Source organism: Cuculus canorus, chromosome 1, assembly GCF_017976375.1.
Source record: "Cuculus canorus isolate bCucCan1 chromosome 1, bCucCan1.pri, whole genome shotgun sequence".
NCBI classification, from domain to species: domain Eukaryota; kingdom Metazoa; phylum Chordata; class Aves; order Cuculiformes; family Cuculidae; genus Cuculus; species Cuculus canorus.
In genome coordinates this window covers 163,528,166-163,554,083 of record NC_071401.1, presented here as the reverse complement: position 1 = coordinate 163,554,083, position 25,918 = coordinate 163,528,166, and the positions used below count along the sequence as shown (strand labels likewise).

Sequence of the window (25,918 nt, the reverse complement as noted above, 5' to 3'; positions counted from 1 at the left end):
ATCTGACTCCAGAGCTTCTACGCTCCCACTTTGAAGGGTTTTTCTGTTGCATTTTGATAAAGAAACTGATGAGGGAATTTCCAATAGATGGCATAACAGATGTTAATAATCTCTAAATAACTTGCAAACTAGACAAATAGAGTCATCTCATTAATTCTATTTAATGAATGAACAGCGTAAAAATACTGTAATAAGAATTACTGAATCTGATAGTAATTAAGAGCATTTTGGAATTCTGAACATTTAAACTGTCAGAACAGCAACATTACTTTTTCATTCCATGTTATCTCTTAATTTGTTTCAAAATTCTTTGATTTGTTTTCATTTTATTTGTAAACTATTGCCATTTGTAGAATGCTGGAGCAGTGGTTTTGGTTTTTTTTTTCCTAGTAGTTGCTGTCAATTGTTTCTTTGGTAGTTGATTCCAAAAATCCAATTTTAGCAGCACTATCATTTTTTACGAGTAGCACATCATACTGGAGTTTCACCAGTTCCCAAGAGTGACCTGTAAAGCTGGAGTTCAATAAAGCACCTGAAATATGATTGTCTCTAAGTCAATGTCTCTATTCATATATAAAACGTCCAGGACACATCTCTGTTTCTAAAAGGCAAATGATCTGTCACATACTGAACTATGACTGGCACAGAAAGTGCAGTTAGTGCTCAAATCCATGCTGATTCTTTTCTTGACTCTAGCTGTATAAGAAGAAAGTATGATTCAAGTAGAAACCTGTCCTGACATCACTTCCATCTAGTGGAAAAACACTAAAGAAGGCTATGCAACCTCCTCTTGAGACATGTCTTCTTTCTAATAATGAGACTTGAATGACTTTGCTGCCTTTTCTTATTATAGTCAGTGCTACATTCAGTTTATCTTACTTTCTTAGCTTTATGAGAGCAAAATCTTATAAAGTTATGTATTTTGTATCACAATGTATATCTTACTATTCTCTTTTCCAGGAAAGACTTGCTGAAGAAATTGATAAACTGAGATCTGAGCTAGATCAAATGAAACTGAGGGCTGGTTCTTTAATTGAACCCACATTGTCAAGGTAATATTTAATAGAGAACGTCTCCTCACTTCCAGTTGAAATAGAATATAAATGTGTCAAATCTTTAGAACAGGAATATGTTCAGACCATGTGTAAAAATGTCAGGTATTTTTTTTCAAGTGTAAAATCTATGCAATCATTTAATACTGTTGTTTTTGTTTTATTTTCATAAGTAAGTAGGGCCTCGTAGCAGTGAATATACACTGAAAAATTACTGAGATTAAGAAAAGTCTTTTGAATTATGGAATATTTTCGAAAGTATATCCAAATACCCATTTAATCCCTGGTGAGCTTAATAATAACATCAAAACTATTGTCTTTAATGCTGAAACTAATCAATATACTTATGATCATATTTACTTATTATGTAAATTACATCTAATAATTAGTTTTTTATTATCAAGAAATAACTCAGCTTTGCTCAGTATGTAAAACTATGCATCTTCAGCTAAAGGTGAAGGCAGTATTCAGAGATCTGACAATATTGTAACAGGACATTAAATATTGTGCCTCTTTTTGGCAGAAAAGCATGTGAGAGCATTAGTGAGACAGATACTGTTGAAATAGTTACTAACAGCTGGAGTGAATTTATACTTCTAGAAAGTCCTTCTGACCTAAAAGTATCCTTCGAAATAAAATTATATTTTACTGATAGTTGTGTGCTGTATCCTGTTTTCATAAAAAGCAACATGTTGCCTTTTAAAACCTGCCAGCCAAAGCTCATGGAGCAAAACTAAATTCAGGGCACTGTAATCCTCTAAAGTTATATTTGTTGGATAATTTTTTTTTTGCTTGCATCAGAAATTGTCTGCTCACTGTTTCCTCAGACATCTTCCTCAGTACCTGGACATAGTATCTCACTCAGTCTTTTACTGTCTCTTAGAATAATATTTTTCTGAGAATGAAGGAGTGTAAATAGATGAAATTCAGAATGTGATGCTTGTAACTGTTCAAGTTTTTGTCCCTTTGGGATTGCAAGTATGACTACAGGCACACACAACACTTTTTTTGAGAGTACTTACAAGGACACAGATTATTGAACTGCTGCAACAGCAGAGTGTTTTGGAGCATCCATACTCATTAGCTTGCGCTCTGCAAATGGAAGTCTGATCATCCCTTGTCAAAGAGCTCTTTGAAAGTGATAAGCTGTCTAAATGTCTTTGGAATTCAGCAGGTTGCCCCGAAACAGTATATGCCCTCATCCATGACCTCACCTTGAGAAGCTACCAGCCCTCTCAGGAATAAGGAGGCATCAGCATTACATACTTATTTATTTAAGCACAAATTCAGTTCTGTATTTGCAGGATTTTGTTCTTTGAGCAGAAGAAGAATGAAGCTGGTCAGCAGATTGGTACTCGCTGCACAAGTACCAACTATTATCAATTATCAAGCAAAGTTCTATTACAGCATTTATGGTACAAACACAGAAAATAAAAAACAGTCACTTTCCTAAATGCTATAATAGATGAGAGAGAGACAGACAAATTAAACATATAAAACCCCAAAAGATTATTGTCTGGTGCTGTAGGTGGAGGGATTAGGGCATTTGTAGCCCAGCTGTTGTCAAGTTTTCTTACTCATATAACAAAAATAGTGAGTTTTAGATAATTTTCTAGAAGGAAAAATAATATGTTTTCTAATATTATGGAAATGCATACCTAGCATGATGAGAAGCATAAGAGAAGATAACTGATGGTTGTTTAGAAAAGGATATTTACAACAATAGTATGAGCTCTGATGTATGCTTTACCCAAAACCTAAATTCTAAAGAGCTATTCATTACCCATGACATTTTTATGTATCTGATTTGATTGCTATGGCACGCAGTCACATTTCAGGAACACTGGTACCTCTTTTTTTATTATTTGGTGATCAATGGAGTAAATTCCAGCTGGAGGCCAGTTACAAGTGGGGTTCCTCAGTGTTTAGTACTGGGTCCAGCCCTGTTCAATGTCTTTATCAACGACCTGGATGAAGGCATTGAGTGTACCCTTAGCAAGTTTGCAGATGACACTAAGCTGGGTGGAAGTGTTGATCTGCTGGAGGGTAGGGGGGTCTGCAAAGGGGCCTGAAAAGGCTGTACCACTGGGCTGAGACCAATGGCATGAGGTTTAACAAGGCCAAATGCCGGGTCCTGCACTTGGGACACAACAACCCTGTGCAGTGCTGCAGACTAGGAGAAGTCTGGCTAGAAAGCTGCCTAGAGGAGAAGGACCTGGGGATGTTGGTTGACAGCTGACTGAACATGAGCCAGCAGTGTGCCCAGGTGGCCAAGAAGCAAATGGCATCTTGGCTTGTATCAGGAACGGTGTGACCAGCAGGTCCAGGGAGGTTATTCTCCTTCTGTACTCGGCACTGGTGACACCGCACCTTGAGTACTGTGTTCAGTTCTGGGCCCCTCACCACAAGAAGGATGTTGAGGCTCTGGAGTGTGTCCAGAGAAGAGCAACAAAGCTGGTGAGGGGCTGGAGAACAAGTCTCATGAGGAGCGGCGGAGAGCTGGGGTTGTTTAGCCTGGAGAAGAGGAGGCTGAGGGGAGATCTTATTGCTCTCTACAACTACCTGAAAGGAGGTTGTGGAGAGGAGGGAGCTGGCCTCTTCGCCCAAGTGACTGAGGACAGGACAAGGGGGAATGGCCTCAAGCTCCACCAGGGGAGATTCAGGGTGCACATCAGGAAAAAAAAATCACAGGAAGAGTCATTGGGTGCTGGAACAGGCTGCCCAGGGAGGTGGTTGAGTCACCTTCCCTGGACATGTTTAAAGGACGGGTGGACGAGGTACTGAGGGGCATGGTTTAGGTAGTGTTAGGAATGGTTGGACTCAATGATCCAATGGGTCCTTTCCAACCTAGTGATTCTATGATTTGTTTTCTTACAGTATTTATTTTTTGTAAAACAAACTGTACTAGTGCTTGAAATCCTTCCCTTATTAATTTAGATTTCTCACAGTAATTATTATACCACAGAGTAATTATATTTCTTCATACTGTACTGTCGAAGTATATTACAGCAGAGGCCTTCATGTTTATTATGAAGTTTTTGCATTTTCCATTTATCAATATACAGGCATCACAATTAAAATATTTTATCTTTCACTTTTATTTTATTTTATTAATGTGAAGTTTGAAATTTGAGACTAATGCTTTAGTCTTCCAAGTATGAGTATGTTTTAACTAAGTTCTTCCAAGAAAAAGTGATTCTCAATGTTTAGAAAAAGAGTCAGAACTAGAGCTCAGAAAGACACTCACAGGCTGCAGGTTTCGGTATAGATATACATGGCTTTCTGAATTATTTCCTTCATTTTGGATTTCCTCTTGCTTACTCTTTTTAGTGTCTAGAATTAAAGTTACCATTTTCTTGAGCAGCATTCTTTTAAAAGTGAGAGAAATGTTTAAGAACAAAACTTACTCCTCTCCCATTTCCCATAACTGATTATTATTACTGTAAATCCTACAAGTCATTTTTAAGTGACACTAAGCATTTTCCCCAATTTTTTTCTTTTCTTTTTTTTTTTAGTGTAAGTACAAGATTAAACTCTCATTTTCTGCCCTTATAGATAGGGACATTTCAAACATTTTTTAGGAGTCACTATAAGCAAATAAATATTGATTTGTCTTATTGGTATAATATTTGTAACATTTCGTTTTTCTACTTTAATACTGCTATTCATATATTTTCATATTAATATTGCTTATGTGCTAAGAAATATAAATTGTTCTAGTCTCCACTGCTGGGATTGAATGCTCAAATGGTGCATGGAACCTTTCTTCTTCTGACTTGGCTACACAGTCCATGGGCAGAATGCTTCTATTGCACAGTGTAGGGAATTTTTACTGCTGCTGTTTGACCAAGGACAGAAAGATCACGGATAATTGTCTGCAGACAAGAAAGGATTTGCTAAAGTCATCACATATGTGACTCTCCACACTATCAGAAGACTGATTAGGACTACAGGAAAAGCTGAAAGTTAAAACTCCCAAAAGCACCATCAAATGAGCATTAATCATTCATAACCGATGTTATATATTGTAGGTCAGTTTATGAGTATTTTCATAAAGGAGAGCACACACAGTAGGAAAGCGTTATAGATATCCTCACTTGTGAATATGTAACATACTTGTAGTAACCTCAGGCATATTTATTCAGGAAAGAAATGGAAGAAATATATACAGAATTGTTCATTTAGCAGTCAGTTCTGTTAATTATCTTTTCCTGAAATCTGCTTATTTATTCATATATTAGTTTTCAACTATGAGTTTACCTATGCAAGTCCTGAATTTTGAAAAAATCAAAGGTTTTATTCATTTGTTCTCTTCATTAATTTTCTTGGAATATAACTTCAAGTTTTCACTTTTAAATTATGTTTTGTGCCATGTTTAGTCATTTATTCTAGTAGGTAATCATTTATTTGCTTAAAAAAATATGTATCTATGTTCCTAGACTGAAGAACATTGGATTGTTATTGTTACGATTATTCTTTCACCATTTCTGTCGCTCTTCTCATAGGCCCCACCTTGACACATCGGCAGAACTGAGATACTCTGTGGGCTCACTGGTCGAGAGCCAGTCTGACTATCGGTCAACTAAAGTGATAAGGAGACCTAGACGAGGCCGGATGGGCGTACGCAGAGATGAACCAAAGGTGAATCCCCAATTTCTTCTTATATGTTCCTCGATAAGAGCGTGTATTTCAGGCTCTTAAGTTTACAGCTGTGTATTTCTAGAAAATAAAATAAAATAAACCAATAACCTATCAAATAAAAAAAAGGACTTTTTTGCTATACATACTCAGACAAAAGTACTGTTGTACTAAAATGAAGGCAGAAAAGGCTGAAGTTCAGACATAAGGATGAAGTTCAAGCATAAATGACTGTCTGCCTTTTCCAGGTATATTTTAGTGTTTGTTTTCCTGATGGCTAATTTTACACACCATTAGAAACTACGTGAAAATACTTTATATCTTCTGCAGTAATATTGCAAGTATTAATGAAGAATAAAGCATAGAATAAGTATTCTTAAATGTTAGTGGCTTTCTTTTCCCATTTTATAGAAGTTCAACTTCGCAGGTTTTTTTCCCATGGAATAAGCTATGTACATCCTCATTCTTGCTTAGGTAAAATCACTTGGAGATCACGAGTGGAATAGGACGCAGCAGATTGGTGTTTTGAGCAGCCATCCATTTGAAAGTGACACTGAAATGTCTGACATTGATGACGATGACAGAGAAACACTTTTTAGCTCCATGGATCTCCTATCACCAAGTGGCCATTCTGATGCCCAGACTCTGGCCATGATGCTTCAGGAGCAGCTAGATGCAATCAATAAAGAAATCAGGTATGTAGCCTGAACCAACTGTGATGTACTTAGGATTACATTTTCAAGCTTCCTTTCATGCAGGAGTTGTGTACCTAACAATTAGGAAACCACTTATGCATTCAAAGGATTGATAATGTGTCTGGTTTTCACATGTATTGATTGTATGAAGATTACGATGACATCTTCACTTCCTAACTCTAGAAACTTCTTTCAAAAGATGTTCCAAGTGAAGAACCACTGGCCAGTTAAAGAGAAACACGTTAGAGAAGGCTAGCACAGGCAGATTTCACAGATGACTATTCATAGTCCTCTTTTTTTCACTGTTCTGCATGACTACTTTTACTCACTAGTGACCTCCTATCAGAAATGTTTTATTTCAGTGCTCTTTGTGCTTTCTTCTGATATTTATTCCCATGCTACATCCATATAAGCCACATTTTCTAAGACATGGTTTAGACTTTCTACGGTGGCTTAGAATGTGTTTTTTCATGCTCCGAGTTGTGTCATAGTGCTTGGGAATAGGTGGTGAATTGAATGCATCTTAATAATTTCTGTGCAAATGTAATGGAGTGACAGGGAATCTAATGGTACATTTTAATTAAGTGAGTTTTATAAACAAAACCATATTTCAGGCTTAAATAATTCCTGCATGTTTTTCAGGAAGGTTGACTTTTAAAAATGGTGTGTGAAAAACATCCTCTCACTGGTGATTAGTGCTTCTCTAGAAGAAGACAGAGATTACTAAATATGTTTGTCACTTTCATGTAAAACTATAGACAGAAAGAACGTAGTTAGAAGTTTAATCAAAACGAGATTACTTCTGCCAAATGTCAGTCATTCTCTGAGCAAGGTAACCTTAAAGTGAGAACTCCATGGGAATACATTGAATTTTAATAACTTTTCTGCTCCCAGGGGAGATTTTTTTTTTTTATGCGTCTACAGCTTTGTATTTTCACTACTTGCAGAATTTCTTCATCTAGATAAGATTACCCTGCTGTTTTCAAAAGTCTCTTATTACAGTGATGAAGAGAAATGTTGTTGGGAGGATAAATCTTATTAAAACAATGTATCTAAAAGAAAAAATTATTCACATTTTCTGTGATTACAAAGAAGCACGCTCTGCAACCAGTTCAGGAAGCTGTAGATGCAACAAATATATTTGTTTTAAAAGCTACTAGCATTTTGATACTGTAACAGGTAATTATGTAATACATTAAAAGGTTTTCACACGAAATTTTGCCTGCAGATGACACAGTGGAATATTTTTCCTGCCATCTTCAATCAGATCACTGTTTCACTTAATATAGGATCTTGTCTTAGATGCTAGGTACAGTTTTAGCTCAAGAAGGAAGCAAAGGTACACGTTGTATATAGGCATCTATATTGAAGGTCCACTGAGAGTAGTTTATTTCCCCTACTGCTAAACTTGTACAGAAGTATAGTCTTTCATCACTGTCTCTGTCATCATTAAAGAACTTGATAACTAATTTTGTATTTTTCATATGTTTCAGGAAAAATAATTTTACAAGGATAGTTTAATAAACTGCACTATAAGAGTTTATCAGATTATTGGGGATATCAAAAGATATTTTAAATGTATTTTGCCATACATTTATTTTATTATACAATATGAGTAAGAATTTTGATTACTGAAATGAAAAAGATTGTTGTAATTCATTTTCAAAATATTATTTACCCTAAAGTTCCTGCCATGCCTCATTTCAAAAAGAACTGTACACATTTTATAGAAATTTTGAAATGGACGTTAGGAAAGAATATTTATCACAGCACAGGAACTTTTAGGTTTTTGTTTTCAATGTGTTATGGTTTCATTTATTGTACTTGCTTTGTTTCACTCGGAAAACCCTTGTTAACGGTTTCATCCTCCCCAAACTTTGTATTCTCTCATTTAACTTTGATCCTTCATAGTTTTTCTACCTCTTTGCACTAAGACTCATTCTAAAATGGGTTAATGGGAAAAGGGCTTACAAAAAAGATGTTTTATTTTACATAAATTTTATCATTCTAGGTGCAATCACAATTGATAAACAACACTAAAGAACTCAGTGAAAGCACCCTATTGAGGCTATATATTTTAAAGAAGCTTGTATTTGTTGTTAGGAAAAAAGCTATTTCAATGAAATACACTTAAAAACTCAGTGCTTTAGAAACAACTGGGTTTTTTTATCAGTTTGTAGAGATGAAACAGACAAATTGTTTTGCATGTTCCCTTTGTTTATTAGTATGGATTATCTTAGTAATTCCCTTCTTAAAGGCTCCATTTAGCTTGACTTCAAATTTGTATTTCTGTCTTAGTAACAGAAAATCAGATGAAGATAACTTAAGATTGCAATTAGTTTCCTATGGTAAATCGGGTTGTTAACTCCCCCTGCCTATACTGTCTCCTTTCTAAATGTCATATGTCAAGTGTTGTTGGGCAAATTCTTCAAACAGGTTTTGAAGACAAAGGAATTAGGAAAAATAATTTTATAATTCTGGTGATTAAAAATACCCTTTTCAATATTAATTTGAAGTTGGTGCTATTCATGTTTGCTTTCATTGCCTTTTGAATCTCACTTGAAATGAGTTTTTTTTTTAGTTTTACTTTCTGTGTATGCGGAGTCAAATAGAACCACGTTCTTCTTTTATTTAATAAGGTTAATCCAAGAAGAAAAAGAGTCAACAGAACTGCGTGCTGAAGAGATCGAGAACAGAGTGGCCAGCGTGAGTCTTGAAGGTTTAAATCTGGCCAGAGTCCACCAAGGTGCATCCATTACTGGCTCAGTGACTGCATCATCACTTGCAAGCTCATCTCCTCCCAGTGGGCACTCAACTCCTAAACTCACCCCTCGCAGTCCAGCCAGGGAGATGGACAGAATGGGGGTTATGACACTGGTAAGAAATTTTGTGATGGCAATTTTAGCTGTGATATTTCTAGAATTAAATACTGCATGAATTACTTGTCTCTAATTCTTTATTCACCTCTTCATCATATATACAGATAGCAAATCCCCTAGAATATGGACATTTGGGTAGTTTAGGTTTTTGCTGTTGCAGTTTTGAGCATTGCATGATTCACCAGGGACATGATGATCTAAGAATCAAGGACCTTCAGCCTACAGGAGGTGGAATTAATAACAAACATAATTGATCACTGGAATTGCTGTAATCAATTTATATGTAAAAAAATGTTTACTAGTGAAAAACTCTGAGGTAATACAGTTATTACACAGTAGTCTGTGGGACTATTGCTGAGTTTAGACCTCCACGAAGTGTCTAAAAGACATAAGTGTTCATATATATGAATGTTTAGATGTATTTCTGTATTTGGTATATACTTTCGTACTTGCAGCATTTTGTATTTATTATTCGTGACAGTATATCACACACTTTAAAAAAGTGGTTTGTTTTCCAATGATTCATTTAACTGAGATATTTCAGCATTGCAAGCAGCGTACCTAAACATATACCAAGCCATCAAATAATCATGCAAAGCATTTCCAACATTACTGTACTTTTGAAGACATATTCTGATGTCTGGTTTGATTTGAAAAGGGAATTGCAATGTCCTATTCTTCTCTAAGTTTATGAAAATGAAGGAGATTGTAATTTTAGAAAAAACCAGTTTCTTTCCCAGAATAGCATATTTGTCAGGGGTTATCTTATGTTATGGCACCAAGTGTATAATTAGTATATGATATGTATAGTATTAAGTTAATGAAATCTCTGTTTCCCATTTCTGCATGCAGGAACGAATGTGTGGCATTTTGTTATGCTCAAATAAGAGTTATTAATCATTCTTTTTGTTGTTGTTGCTCTTCTTACCAATCAAAGCCAAGTGACCTAAGGAAACATCGGAGAAAGGTATGATACTGGATTTTTTTTTATGCTTGGAAGAGCACATTTATGTTATTCCTCTGCTATTTACATAACAGGTATACATACACTGCATCTTCTCTGCTCCTCTTCTTTAGATTCCTGAACATAAGAATTTTAATCCTACCTCAAACATCTTGCAACAGTCAGAGTGTAGCCATAGAATGAAGGCCAACCAGTCATACCTTAGAGTAGTAGCATCTACTGCACAAACTTAAAGGAACACAGTTAAAAATGAAGTGTGGACACAAAAGAATTACCTTCAAATGTATTTTGGCTATTCTACAAGTTGGAGGAACCAGAGACAGATTAGTTGAAATCTTCTGGAGCAATATGAAGTTGTTTACAGAATGACATTGAATATGCTATTTATGTTTACTTGGAAGGAAGGGGCATTTAAAATAAATCACAAACGCTGTGACGAAACTGCTTTTTGTTCATGCTTACTTTCAAGCATTCTGGCCATTCTGTTAACAAGCTATGAAGAGAGTAGTCCTGTTTGTGTCTGTGTTTACCTTCTCCCTTGCATCCCTGAGAAACTTTGTTTATTTGAGTAATCCTGATTAATGCAAAAGACCTGTTCATGTCTAAGGCTATTTTCATATTCAAATCTCTGCTAGATCAACATGCTTTGTATAAAAGGAATTAATTTCTTCTCCAAATATAACTTTTTTCCTTTCAAATACACACTTTAAGTTACCATACTTTCCCAAAAGTCCTTTTCAAAAATAAGAATCCTTACAATTTACTCAAAAATTGCTCTTCAATCCATACATGCTTCAGTTCACTTGATGAATTAGTGCAACACTTGTGTTGAAACTTCCTTGAAAAGCTAATCTGCTCTCATGAGGTCTCTTTCCTTCAGATCGCAGTAGTTGAAGAAGATGGGCGTGAAGATAAAGCCACAATCAAATGTGAAACCTCTCCTCCTCCAACACCCAGAGCTATCAGAATGACTCATACCCTTCCTTCTTCATACCATAATGATGCCAGAAGGTAGGATATTTGTAACATAAGTTAGTACTTCACTGCTTTATCGCATATTCTTCTTTTCAAATTGTGTTGTTAACTATTAAAAATTACCTGGTTTCTCCAAATCTCTAACTCTTTTCAAGAAGAAGATATGATTGTTTCACTTTTGGGGAAACTGTTACTGAAGTGTAACCACTTAATGTGTCTGCAGAGCTGCTCACAAGAAAATAAAAAATTACCTGCAAATTTTGATGTTATCTATTCCCTTTGTTTGTTATCATTTTGTAGTAGTTTGCCTGCTTCACTGGAGCCAGAAAGCATTGGTCTTGGCAGTGTCAGTAGCAGCCAGGACTCCCTGCACAAAGCTCCTAAGAAGAAAGGAATCAAGTCTTCAATAGGACGTTTGTTTGGTAAAAAAGAGAAGGCTCGACTTGGACAGCTCAGTAAGGAATTAGTGGTAACAAGCCAAAAATCACCATTTCACGGTTATTTTTTCCATTTTTAATTTTGCGTCTTTTCAGTTTTCTCATTTGCTTATTTTTCTGTCTAGTCTGGCAGAACCTTCCTGTTGAACTTCACTGCTATTATTTATTAGCAATATTTGTCAGGAGTTTGCTATGACTGTAACAGAAATTAAAGGAGACTTCTGGTACAAATTACTAGAGTTATCCTCTTCACTAAACTGATTGCTTCCAATAATCTCTTGAATTAGGGTTAAAGTACTAACCGTTTATTCTCAATCAAAATAAAGAGGAGGTGAGAAAATAGTGACAAACCACGATAAGGGGTGTAACTATGTGGTATGAGAGGCAATATAAGTGATCAAAGATGAAGTGACAACCTTCAGCGAAGGCTCATAGTCTGCATGCCCAGATGGGCAAATACATCTAGTCTATAACTGCTAGACCATCTTAGCTGTATTGAGATTAGCATAGATGTCACATAGTATGAATTTTTGAGGTACTAAATTTTTACTGCCATGATGACCGCATAACACTTGTAAAAGAATTTTAAGAGCCTGCAGTAACTGTAAATGCTTAAGCAATATGTATGTCTGAAATTTAAAAATTACATTCATATTAAAATATGTCCTAATCACAACTAACAAACCTAACACTGAAATCACACAGAGAAAAACAAGGTTATATTAAGGTCGAAGTATCTGAGTAAAATCAAATAACTGAGCATTCTGCATTCGTACTCCAACTTTTCTCCTCTCTGCCTGTGGAAACATTTAGTTCTTGAGAAGCAATAACTACTTTCTGATTGCAGTTTAAATTCCTTTTTTTTTTTTTACCATGGGAAGAAGAAACTGGTTTATTCAATCTTTTTTCACAGTGTAATGCATTTCAGAATCTATTAAACGAGTCTCTCAAATATACCTGCGTGTCTCCATCTGCACTGATGTAGAATTTTATAACTTTACACTATGTTATTAATTCACATTTACATTCCATAAAACCAATTTTATGGATACAGATGGATCATGCATAATAATCTAAAATATCACAGCACCTTAGGAACATAGAGGACAAAGATGTAATAACTGTGTTGGTCTTCCCTGCAGTTCAATGTGGAACAAAACTAAAGTAACGAGTTTATAGATGGTCTCAGGAGCAATGTAATCTGGCAATAGATTAATTTCTTAATAATAACCAACATGATTAATAAGGCATATGTGTAATTGGATATGGCCTATTTGTAATTCCCACCACTAGCTCATGGAATTGCAGGAAGATATTAGTGAAGATATGCAATTAAATGAAATTTTTGTGGCTTCCACCCTTTAGCTCAACAGCAGAGATTTCAGTAAAATGAACATTTTAATTAAGTAAACTAGATTTACAAGAATCTGTAAAATTAACAGTAGCACTGTTAACTGACAAAAAAATAGGAGCAAATTTTTTTTAGGAATTGAAATGACATTAGCAGCTGAATTACAGTGTAGGTTTTCTCATCTTCATTTTTAAGATACCAAAAGAACAAACACAGTGAGTTGCAGTGTCTATTCAATGTCAGGACTCTAAAGACATAACAGAATTTAAAGCAGCAATCACGGCAGTATACTTGAATCAATTCCATGATGGGTATATTATGGCTGTAGATATATAATTAATAGTTCTATTTATAGCAAGATACTATATCACAGAAATCTAGATAGTAACTCCTGTCATCACTGCACTGCAGTATATTTCTATGATAACCTAAATTTAGAATGCAAAATCAATAAAAGGATCTCATTTATTTCTTTAAGTTAAACTTTCTCATTTGATATAGTTACAAACCTCTTATATTTTTGAATATGGAAAATGCCATTTCTTCCATAGCATAACAAATACTGAAGAGGTAATAAATGAAATTTTGAGACTCAGAGAAAAGTGTATTCTTACATACACATGCACACAACCACAATTAAAAGAGCACTTTAAAGTTCTTCTCAATGTAGAGGATTTTTGGGGATCCCAGTGGTATTATGCATTGTAATTACACATAATACTTCTGTAACTATTTCTATAATATCTCTAAAATCACATGTAATATATACTTATATTTAAGATAAAATATTGGAACCTCCAAGTTTTATCACTAACTTCAGCAGAGCAAAGCTATCACCCAAGGGATTTCCGTGCTCTCCCTTCCCTGCAAAACTCTGGAATGATTAGTTTTCAACTGCTGAACTCATTAGAATTATTATATTTCTTGATTTGCTACTTTTAGCATCTTTGTTAAACCATTTGCATTATTGTTTGAAGGCAAATTCATGCCTTAGGAGATCTTTCTTAGAATCAAGACTCAAGATTTCTAGATTCTTCAAGATTTCTATTAATTATTGGAGAAGGGGAAAAGGAATATTACAGGGATTATGAAAGCCTTTTATTTATTTATTTATTTAGTTTTATTTTAAACTTATCCAGTCTTCTCAAACTTGGGAAATACCACACTAGACGCTTACATATTTTTGCCATATTACATTTTAAATATTCTAGTCCCTAAAACAAATAAGACTCAGCAAGAAACATTTAATGAGATATTCTTTAAAACTTTGAAAGGTGGATGAAGTAAAGCAAAGTATACATTCATGTTTCTTCCATCCATGTGTTTCCTCATCTTTCTAATTATGAAACGTAGTGCCTTCTTTGATAAAGAAAAATTCTGTCTAGACAAGCATGAGTGTTAAAACTACACCCGCTTTGAAAGGGTAGCTTAAAAGCAGGCTCTTCTAAGTTAATGTTAATAAACATGATACAGCAGTAGGTTTTGTTCTCACTTGATTGAGGTGAATGTGACTTATGAAAGACTGTGATGCTATTTAATTATTTAACATTTACACATTGTCTTATGGTTAAAATTAATGAAGCAGCACAGAAATATTTTAATTTATACTGTGCTCTCTTAATTATGCCGGTGTCTACTACTGTTCACTAGCCTTTAGCTGAGAAATAAGGAGTCAAGCACCACCATCTACTGTACTGTTGTCTTCCTTCTTGTGCCTGTTACACGCCTGAATAGCAGCACAAGAAAAAAACTAAAGAAGTGCTGCAGCCCTTCTGCTTACATACATACACGTGCAAATGAGACGGCAGTGTGGAGCCAGAGCCAGGAAACTGTACGGACAGCTCTATGAGCAGATCCCTTCTTCCTTGAATCCAGGCAGAGATAAAAAATTCAGATAATCTTTCCACTTCTGCACTAAGAAAGTCATGTTAGCTGACATATTGTATGATCAACATGGGTCGCACAATACCAGTCGTGTCCTTAGTTTGTAGTACGATTTTATTTTGGTCCAGGAGTCTTGGCTTACTGCAAGCTTTCCTTGCCACCTTGTGCAAGTTACTCAAATTCCCCTGACTTTGACAGGAATTAGGTGTCTATGCATCACCTTCAGAGAGGCCTAGGAGGCTTTTTACTTCTCTGAAAGATTCCTTCTGTCAGCTCAGGCTTGGGAGTTTGCAGGGATAAAGACATCAAACACTATGAGAGCAAAAAGAAGACTTTATACATCACTTAGTGTTGTAACACTAATGAGGTAGTTCCTGAGATGGCATTTTTGTTTGTACGTTTCCCAACTGAGATTAAAAAATGGGAAAAGTATTGCTTAGGACTGTGAAACTGAACTTCAGGAGGCAAAGAGAAAAACAGGAAAAGGAGATCAGGGTGCTCTTCTTATACAATTCTGCTAAACAAGGGAGTAGGAATCAATTCTCCCCTCTCCTACTCTTTCCCATGCAGTAAACATTTGTTAGAGTTTACTTAAGAAAACGAACATAGATGATGGTGTAAGGTAGGAGGAGGACTGACAAGTTAAGGAAAAGAACAACTGGGAAAAAGCTATGGGAAAATACAATGGGGTTGGTTTGGCTTAATTTCTTTCATTTTGTTTTCCAGGAGGTTACATGGAAACAGAGGCAGCAGCTCAGGAATCTCTGGGATTGGGAAAACTTGGAACCCAAGCAGAAAAGGACAGAAGACTAAAGAAAAAGTGAGTACCTTTTTCATGTGACTCTTATTGGCTCAAACTTGATTCGAATGTCAGTTCTTGTGTTGGTTTTATGCAGACATGGACATATAATGAGAAGCAAGACTGTCTGCTATAGCAGTTTACCACTTATTTTGTTTTCCCAGTGTAAAAGTTTTTAAGGCTGCGTATAAAATATAGAGTAAAATATTTAGAGTCTGTCAGTTGTACAATTGTGTTTCATTTGTGAAAAAGCATAGCTTTATGAGAAAGACATTTTCTATTTCACATTGTCATTAATTCCACGCCATTTGCCTTTTGTGGAATGCTTAAAAAATAGGCAGGCATTTAATGACCCACTATGTAGATTTTTCAGAAGCGAAAGAGAAGATGTTTTGCATTATCTATTGAACACATGATTAGTTCTGTCTATAAAAGTTAAAGGCTCCCCATAAACCTTTGCATTCTTTTTGCCTGTCAGCACACGGCTATCTAGCTGTTTGTTCATATAATTTATATAATCATTTAATGCTGTCTTTGGTGCACCTCCTTGTAAAACCACCACAGTGACTCATAGCAGCTGCCAGGAGCTAAGGAGAACTATTAAAATAAAGCTACAAACACAAAAGAAACCTCTTGGCAGCATAACAGTTCCAGTGTAATTAGAAGCTGTCAGAGAAAAAATATAGTAGTTAAAAATGACTCTGCAAATTCATTGTGTAAGCAAACAGGTTTATTTTTCATCCATAATCATTAGCTTTAGTGCTATTATTTGGAATCTGAAAGCCTTCTTATTAAATTTTGAAAGATTTTCAGGTTTTCTTCAGTGTTTTAATGCTCCTTTGCAAAGTTTCAAGAGAATTTACAATTCTGCTCTGAAGAATCACAGATAATGTTTCAACTTCTCTTTGAATTTATACGTAGAATAATTTTTAAGCACTACTTTCATATCAAGCTCCTGATGAAATATGAATTTAAATTTACACATGCATGTAGTGTACAAATGTAATTGTTCCATTTAAATCAGCCTCAATTTGGTGATTAAAGATTGAGGGGTAATTGTGCTAGCTGAGCGAGAAGAAACATTTTAAATTCAATTAAGAAACTCGCAATTACATTCACAGGAATATTGCAGCTAATGAGTCTTGTTCCTGCATTTCTTATCTATACATTTTTCTCGCTCTTTACAGCTATGTATTCCTAAATTGCTAAAGAGTATATTTATATTTTTTTTTACTAAATCTAGAAAACATCTTTGAAAACATCATTACCATTGATAAAGCATATAATTGAATTTTCAGCAGCCTGGTTTTTGAAATCCCTATTTATATTCCAGATCTGAGGACTGAAGGTATCACAGTATTGAAATCACTCTTAAGGGACAAATGCATTCACTTTTGTTCACTTCTTCATATATCAGTTCTTAAACGGGATGAGATAACATAAGATTTGATACATTCTACTGCATACATTACATGACTGTTTCATGTATGACAGCGGCCACCAAATTTTTAGTCTGGAAATGGTGGATGTAGAGGTAATTTGTTATTAGGCTTCTGTCTAATCTCACGCAGTTAGGCTTTTCCATGCTTTCTGCTTTTCAATCTTTCCTTTTTTCTCCTGTGTCTGTCTGTCCTTGGTTCTTTATGGATTACATATAATCAAAATGTTCTCTGGTGGAAGAAAAGGAATCTTTCCTTTCCTTTGTGGCTGTGCCTATTCACCTAGTCTGAACTGTATATTATTTATCCGAAGTATATGTTCTATATCTATACTATGAAGATTTTTTTTTTCCTGTTCTTTTAGACTTCTTTCTCTTCATAGCTTCTCGCTTTGGAATCCTTACAACCACTTTTAAGGTTCCTCAGTTAATATCAGAGAAAGGTTAACATACATTGCTTGTTTATATACGTATACTATACAGTTCTAGAGGAACTGTAATATGGGAAAGATGTAACATTTTGATACTTCAGTAGAATCTCATATATATGAAAGTCAGTAGGTGCCAAGCTATCAGTAGGTTATAATAAGATTAACAGTTCCTTGTAAAAAATAGTCAGGTATTAGCATGTCTTACCTTGGAAAGTATTCAATTGAAACACTCCAGAAAGTCATTTAAATGAAAACTTTTTCTCGGTAGGTCAGATTCGGTTTTGCCACCTCTTAACAACACATAACTCCCTCTGGAAGTCGAGCTTTTCAATACATACAATAGCTGCAGGATTGCTGTTCTGGGTAGTGCAAATGAGAATGCTACGGTGTGTGTAACATCAAGGACGACAGTAATGTGCGTAAGGTCTCTATAAGAGGTAAAAAGATTTGTCTGAGAATCATTTGCTGTCTCATGAAATAGCCGTAAGTTTTAAGCCCAAGCGTTTTATTCCTTTTTTACTGCTGAACAAAACTCCCCTACAAATCCTGCAGAGACGGCAAGCCCAGAGAGAGAGTACTTCACCTTGTGAAGATTTCTATGTCTGGTTTAGATTAGGACATAAAATGCCAGAAGAGCCAAGCTCGCTAGAGGGATAGTTAGAGGACAGGACAGAGCAGGGAAGCACTCCTTTGTATTACATATGTGGGCTTTCTCACTTCCTTAAAAGAAAATAATCTCAAAACAGTGATCCCAGAGCCAATTCCTTTTTCTATAAAGCAGGAATAATACCACATGCTGAACTTCTGTCTCTCTCACACAGATAATCAAGTGAAATGGCTTTCAGCCCTGTTAACAGCTTAGCTCATTCAGTTCAATGGTAGTTCTTGCAGGAAAGCAAGGATTGTCTCCTTGGCACGAAAACAGAGGTCTGATTCATCACTGTGATCAACACATTCTCACAGTACTCATTAAACTCACCAGAACCTGCAATTGGGTTTGAGTTAGTACATCAAAAATGGATCGAAGTTATAAAAGGAAAAATCCCTGTTAAAATATTATCCACGGTATTTGTTTTTTGGTTGAATTAATCTCTTAATTGAAAAATACCTAAAAAAGCTAAAATTCTAATTTCACAATTTTTAATGGATTCAACTTCATCAGTAATTCAGCAAGGATGCCCCTAGCCCAGGCATGAAGAAGCACAATGTTTGAATTGTTAGCTGCTGGAGCCAGTAGGGACTAATGGTCCAGCAGGTGTTCTGGCCACCTGCTCCCTGAACAGCAAACACGTTGTGTTGAGCCTGCTCTGTCCTCATGGAATTACAAACACATTGCAGCGTGTTATACTATTTTAGCACAATTTACATGCATAGAATAGATTACTGAATAATACATTTCACTCTGAAAAGTTTCCTGAGAAGATACGATAATTCTGTAGTCCAATTCTCTCTCTGGTAATTATAGTGTCATTAACTGAAATTTCAAAGTTTTCCTGCTTCTTATTTAGAATATGCTATTTAGATGTAAAATTTCTTTAAGTTTCAATTGACTACTTAGGCATCATTAAAATGTAATTTACAGTTTGTCTCAATGATACACCAGACATTTATAAATCTCAAACAAGAGTCTCTATCAATAACATTTGGTTATTACAGTAGATTTATTGGGAACAAATCTTTCTTCTAAGGCGTGAAAGAGAAATTAAGGGGGCTGTGTAGAATTTGTTAATTAGACCAAACACGTTCCTAAAATCATCTGAAAAGATAAACTTCAGTTGACTGAATCATCCACAGATGTTTACTTTCAGATGTTAAGTATATGACAGCTCTAGTTAATATAAAAACTTTTTAAATCTTACTATTTGTAAACTGAGTATGCAGTCCTAGAAAACAAATAATTAATGTCAGTGGTATTCAGAATGTTCAGAGTGTTATTCCATTATTTGGTTAAGACAAGTGATGTTGTGATGAAGAATGATGCACTGCTTTTTTATTATTGGAACTAGACTTTATATTCCACTTCACTTCTATACTAAAGCTGTTAATATTTTTCTATATAATTTCTTCTGCCATTTCTCTGACTCTCAGAGCCTGTTTGCCTAATCCATAACGTCTTCAAGAAAACTCAAGTTTAGGACCAAAAGCAGTAATGGCACTGATATCCTCTATGCCACTAAGCATTAATGTCACTGATACTCTCTATGTCACCATTACATTAATTTGGGTCCCCAATGGTTCAAATAATTTGCACTTATTTAAATCGTAGGTTTTATTTGATCAATAAATGCTTTCCAGGAGGCACCTATCACTGAAATCAGGCATGAAGCTTTTCTCTTAGTACTTTTTTTTTGTAGTGAGTCATAAGTCTCCCTCAGAAAACTGGTTACCTAATATCTGATTCTGAATTTTGCATATACCTTTTCTCAGTGACTGTGTATACACTATCCCAGCTGTTCATAAGACTCTCCTTCGTGGTTGCTTTTGCTCCAAATAATATGATGGTGCACAATAACTTGGCTTTGGCATTCACTCAGGGTTGTAATGGCATCCCAAGCTGGGACCCAGCGTAGGAAGTTTCAAGTTAGCTCAGTTTCTCTTGCAACTCATAAAGGTTCATGGAAGGTTTGGATACAGACATAGTGTCCACTGGGACAGCAGAAGTTGATCAGCATGTATCCCAGAAGATAGCTGATACCTTAGGAAAAAAAGTAGATTACACTGTGTGTAAAATCAAATAAACTGTATCCCACCTGTAAACTGATATCCCCACTGACCTTATCTCAGGTAGCAAATTAAAGCACTTAAAAGAAGCTCTATAAATGTTTTACTGTCCTTTTCAGTAAAATACTGTATGATGAACTCTTTATAAATATCTTGAGCAGTTAACTCAGTCAAATGTGAAATATTATCAACAAACAGAGCCATGTTTTCTTACCTTTTTGCTGTAAGTGTCCTGGTTAACACCAATTCTCCTTGTCTACGCTTTGCTCATCCTTACCCAAAAACCTCACTGGTGACAAATACAGCTCTAAAGAGCCTTGCTTTGTCTTTCAAAGTGCAGTATAGCTCTGAATGCCAGTAATATATATTCATTTCAAATGTAATGTTTGATTTTATGTACAACGATATGCAATGTTGCAGCAAGTAAGTATCTGCTGAAGAAGCAGCATGCTGAAGACAGACAAGACATACATCTTCTATGTTGCATAAAAGTATGTAACAGTTGGTCATAATCACTGACATTTCCCAGGATGTGTTTTTTTTCCCGTGCAAGGCGTCAGCATAAGGGGACGTTTGGGAGACTTTAAGTGCTGTGTAGTCCTAGATTGCCACACAGAGGTGGATTTGACCTTATGTGTGCTGATAGTATAGTTTGAGACTGGCCTATGCCATTGCTTCCTCAGCAATCCCAAATGCAAATTATCTCCATGAAATAAATATACATGCAAGTCAGCTAACCTGTATCACGCTGATAATTTCCCCAGTTTATTAGTATGAGCTTTCGAATAACATTCATTACTTACATTATAGCAGATGAAATGACTGCACTGTGTCATACTGCTGTCATTCCTAGTCATCTGGCACTGTCAGGATGAGTCAAGAGCACAGATTTAGCTTCATTTTTTTTCTTCAATTTTGCTTCATTTATCTTGGGACAAAAATCTATTAATTTCACATTTTGAAAGCAAGCTTAAAATGCAAGGGTTATATTTCCCAAGGAAAATCAAATTAAATGGCCCTTTCCTTTGAACGTTTTCTGGTGGGATTTACTCCATGGGTATAGGTTTCTCTTTGCCAAATAGAGTATCCTGCCATCAAGTGGATTGCAGAGAATCTTGATATTCCAGGTCATGTACATATACTTACATACATGAATAAAGACTTGTAAAATCAAGACCTAAGTAATTCTCATATGTAAAATTATGGTGTAAAGAGAAAGTCTTAGTATTTACAGCCTTATCATTAACCTTGCAGAGAGAATTGCAATGTTGTTGTCTCAGCTGACTGCGGTGATGTGCCTGTTAAACAGCTATAACTTCCACATGAACAGAAGAGCATGTTGTATCAATTGACTCTATATCTAGAAAAAAAAATCATAAATGTTGATAGTTCCTGGATTAATCTGATGAATTCCTAATAATAATTCACTTCATTTGTATATATTCTTCAAAAATTAGGTGATGATAGAAGTCAGAAAAAATAGGCTTCATCTTTTGGTACTCCACATTGAAATAAAATCAGTAAAAGAAAACGGAACACTGGTACTTCCATTTTTGATGGGTGAATCTAAGTTTAAATCCCTGTCAACAGGCTACTTGGAAAAATATCTACGTGGAACTTTTTAAGGAATAAGAGTTTGAAATGCCGTAGTTACATTTTAGTTGCTATAGAATCCACAAGGTGCCTCGTTAATTAGGTTTTATGTGTGCAACTGCAATTAGAATTTGACATAGTGTATTTGTGACTAAAAATAGCCTCTGTCCTCTGCAGTATACAAATAGCTGTTTCTAATGATTTTCTTAATTGCACACATTTTGAAAAAATGAATCCAATTGGGTTAATTAAGGCTTTTTTTGTACCATCCATTTAATGTTCCTGTATAATTAATATATATTAAATACCATTATATCCAAAATGTACATGATTTTTTTTTTTTTTTACGGTATCTCTTAAGAATATGATGCAATTTTTTTCCTCAGTCCTTTATTTTCTGAATGTTTAGGAAAACTCAAGTTTTGCATTTAATTTCTTGCCTTCCTACCTCATCTATAAGAAACTACCTGATGTTTTTAATAGCTTTCAGACTGATCTTTACTTCTTCCTCCCTTTCTAGCAAACAGTTCTGTGTTCAGTAGATATTATTTTCTGGTTCCTCATTCTACTGGAGAAAGTAGAGGGATTCAGTGTTCTGATATGCAGTTTAGGATTGTCTGCTGTGTCCACTCTGGTTTTCTCTTGGCTGGGTTGATACCTACTCCCTGAGACATATATAAAGAAAAATTTTCTTTTTAAATACAATTTCTTTAGCAAATATTTTTAACACTTACTGCAAGACCCTTTCAAATCATTAGTCAGTCAAATTTTTTTGCAATGTTAAAAATGTATCTTTCTATTATATTAGATACTTTATAGTATTACCAATACATTTTAACATTACAAATATAAGCATATATGTTTTTTCCTTTCTTGCAGAGGACTATTAAACTTTAGAGTATTTGGAGGATGAAAAAACTTGATATAACAAATTCTATTCTATATCGAACTTACATAAGGTTTAAAAATCTTGTATTTTTGAAATAATATCTTTATCCTTTGCCAAATTTAATATTCCTTTCCTCAGAAAAGCTAATGGATGTTTGTATCAATGACTTGCAAGTTTTTAATCAAACGAAAAACAGAATAAAGCCCTAGTCCCTACCTTATCTACACTTATAGATCTGTCTATTGCAATTTGGGATTTCTGGATAAATATAAGCATCTACCCTCAGGTATGCAACTGCTCTCTAAAAGTTGATCTCCAGCAGATGCAAATACCCTGTCAGATTAGTTGTAGAATTACAGTTTTGGAGAAGAATGGCTAAAAAACAGCAGAGGGGAAAAAAAATCTTTATATCTTTTAGTTTAATATATTACTAAGGGAAAGTGATGTGTTCCTTCAGTAAAATGGTGATAAAATGGTTGTCTTATGAAAAGGTGAAAGCTAGAATTTAAAGATGCATTATTTTCAGCTATATTTTCTTATTCTGATGATAAGACACCAAGGAAGAGAAGGACAGTCCCTTGATATTCTCTTTCTGTAATGAGCGAGACTGGAATGGCCTTCAGGTCCTATATGTTATGCCCACGTGACTGCAAACTGCCAAAAAACTCATTAAAGCCACCAGAAAATTATTTGCATTCCAATTAAATGCCCTGTTTATTTCTGTTTACCCATACCCAGAAGAATACTCCGAGGAAGATGTTAGAAGTTGGAGTTCTGGTTCAATAGACTCTGGAAAGTCCAAAATTAAAAGTTTTTCTGGCAAAAGTATTCAAGTCAGTCTTGTACTGTTAGCTAAGTAGAAAATAAGCAAGGTAGAGATTTTGGCCCCAAAACCACAAATAAATATTCAATCCTAATGATGCTTCCACCAGTTTTGATAATTGTTTAATAATTCGCTAATCCTTTATTTATATCGCATGCTTTTGTTGACCTTCCTTTCCCTAATTTTCCTTTTTCATGTGTATAAATTTGTCATTTGTTTCTACCTACTTTTCTGTATCGCACTTTCTTCTCTCTCAGCTGTTCTGCTGATCTCACACACATGAAAACAAAATTTAAGATTTTGAAACCAACCCTCCTCCTGAACTCACTGAAATGTCTGCAACCTCTTTTTAATTGGTCCAAGCGTACACTTTTCACCCCAAAGTTTTCTACAACTATAGCTGCCAAGCATTTTTATATCCTGGTAAATCATTTGTTCATAGGAATATAATTTTTGGAGCTATGTGACTTTCATTCAGGCATATAATTTTCCTTTTATGATGGCAATTAAAGGATGCTGATGATAGTTTATTATCAATGGTGGCATCTTGCTTTCTCCTACAGATACTGTTACCAATTATATGGGCAAGAATAGGTTACCTAGAGGGCAAATCACTCGTACCAGTATTGATACTAATCTAGTATTAGTATGACTGATCAAATTAAATTACTGCAAGGCATGAATAACCATTACAAACGTTATTCACTTATGTGCATGAAATCTGAATATTAAAAGAAAAAAAATAGCACCTCAAAACCCCAACTCGAGGTTGTGTATGATTCCTAAGAAAAATTTTGCTACAATATTAGTAAAATGCACATAGAAAAGTAAATCTTGATTTGTAGTCCACTCAATACCGTGTTTCTATGGTAATTTACACAGGTTTGGGATTGTTGGGATTTTTGGTAATACACAAAATTCATTATGAAATTATGCAAATCTAAGCAAAATCTTTGATTTGAAAATCTATTCCATATTCACTGTGTTTACAGATCTTTGGCACAAATATGTATTTTAGATGGAAGGTGTGCTGTGCGGAATGTTACCTGATAAATAACCAATATTAGTTTAATGAAAATCCCACTTTGAAAGACACAGCTCTACTTCACAAGAACATTTAATTTCTTTAAAGCATTCAAAGATCAGTTAGAAAAAAATCTGTAGTTATAATGGTGATATTATTTTATCTATCTTTTTTTTTTCCTTTATGGACTACTACATGTTCATTAACATTTATGTGCCTTTTTTTTTTTTTCCATTCATCTCTCTTCACCTCATGAAAAGCATATCTGGGTAAGTTAAAACACCATGGCTGCTGAACATATTCATTTTCAGCACCATGTTTATTTTCAATGTTTTATTCTAATTTCTTTTTTTTTTTTCTGTGAACTCTAACAAATCAATGCAGAAAATTGACCCAAACGAAAACTTTCAAAATATTCAAAATAATGGTATAACTCGAGAGTATACACAAATTTAGATGAGGACTTGATTCGGCAGGACTTAACAGAATGGATTAATTTCTTGGAGATAACTTCAGTCAATTTTCTTAGATAAACACATTTTGGGAGGTCTAAAGTCCAGAATCACAAAGGCGTTTGCAAGTTTTAAGTCAGTAGAAAAATTGTAAGAGCGAAGACCTAGGTTATCAAATACTATTAAGGCATAAATTCTGCTAAATTAAGTCACAGAGGACTCAAACTCATAAACACTTCAGTAATCCAGAGTACACGGTTTCTTTTTCCCTATTTGAGCCCTCGTGAGAATAGGGGTTACCACATTAATTTAGAATATGTGATTAAGAGATGGCTTTATAAAAATAGATTTGATAACACTTAATTAACCTAGGAAATCCAGGCGTCTCTAATGTAGTACAGTACATACAAGATTGCAAAGCTGAATTCTGGAAGTCTGTTCATTCACAGCGTTTCGTTGCTTATTTTAGTAGCAGCTCTCTGCATCTCTGTTTGTTGGGATCTGTATAAAGCATTCCTGAACATGCTTCACTTAGCTTAATATATGTCTTCAGGCAAAAGGAATGCTGCCCTTCAGTTTGCATACACTTAAAATGTACACCTATTTATAAAAAAATTAGCATTGTTAAATCAGCTTTGCTAATCTGTGTTATCTGAGATGCTGTTAAATTTGAAGCTATACTTCCTTGGCTTATGAATTAAAAAGATTTTATTCATTATTTGCGTCTTGATTTCCATATTTCAGTCATTTTTTCCAAAAAATCCTTGGATACAAAATTTTTTATAAAAAATAAAAATTTAATTTTGCCCATTGTTCTCAGTCTATTATAGCAAATATTGAAAAAGGAGAAAGAATGAAGATTTAAAGTTATTT

At 34.8% G+C, this 25,918-nt stretch overlaps 1 protein-coding gene across 10 annotated transcripts in view; it reads left to right on the top strand.

The window, feature by feature from the left end:
* The window catches only part of PPFIA2 (PTPRF interacting protein alpha 2), a 321,457-nt gene that overhangs the window by 270,240 nt on the left and 25,299 nt on the right, over positions 1 to 25,918 (top strand). For all 10 annotated transcript variants that reach the window (XM_054080066.1, XM_054080025.1, XM_054080047.1 and 7 more), the window contains 8 exons: positions 961 to 1,052; positions 5,558 to 5,693; positions 6,165 to 6,385; positions 9,025 to 9,262; positions 10,202 to 10,231; positions 11,109 to 11,239; positions 11,504 to 11,658; positions 15,602 to 15,695. In XM_054080066.1, the coding sequence (XP_053936041.1) occupies positions 961 to 1,052; positions 5,558 to 5,693; positions 6,165 to 6,385; positions 9,025 to 9,262; positions 10,202 to 10,231; positions 11,109 to 11,239; positions 11,504 to 11,658; positions 15,602 to 15,695 (1,097 nt within the window). The remainder of the gene's footprint in view (positions 1 to 960; positions 1,053 to 5,557; positions 5,694 to 6,164; positions 6,386 to 9,024; positions 9,263 to 10,201; positions 10,232 to 11,108; positions 11,240 to 11,503; positions 11,659 to 15,601; positions 15,696 to 25,918) is intronic.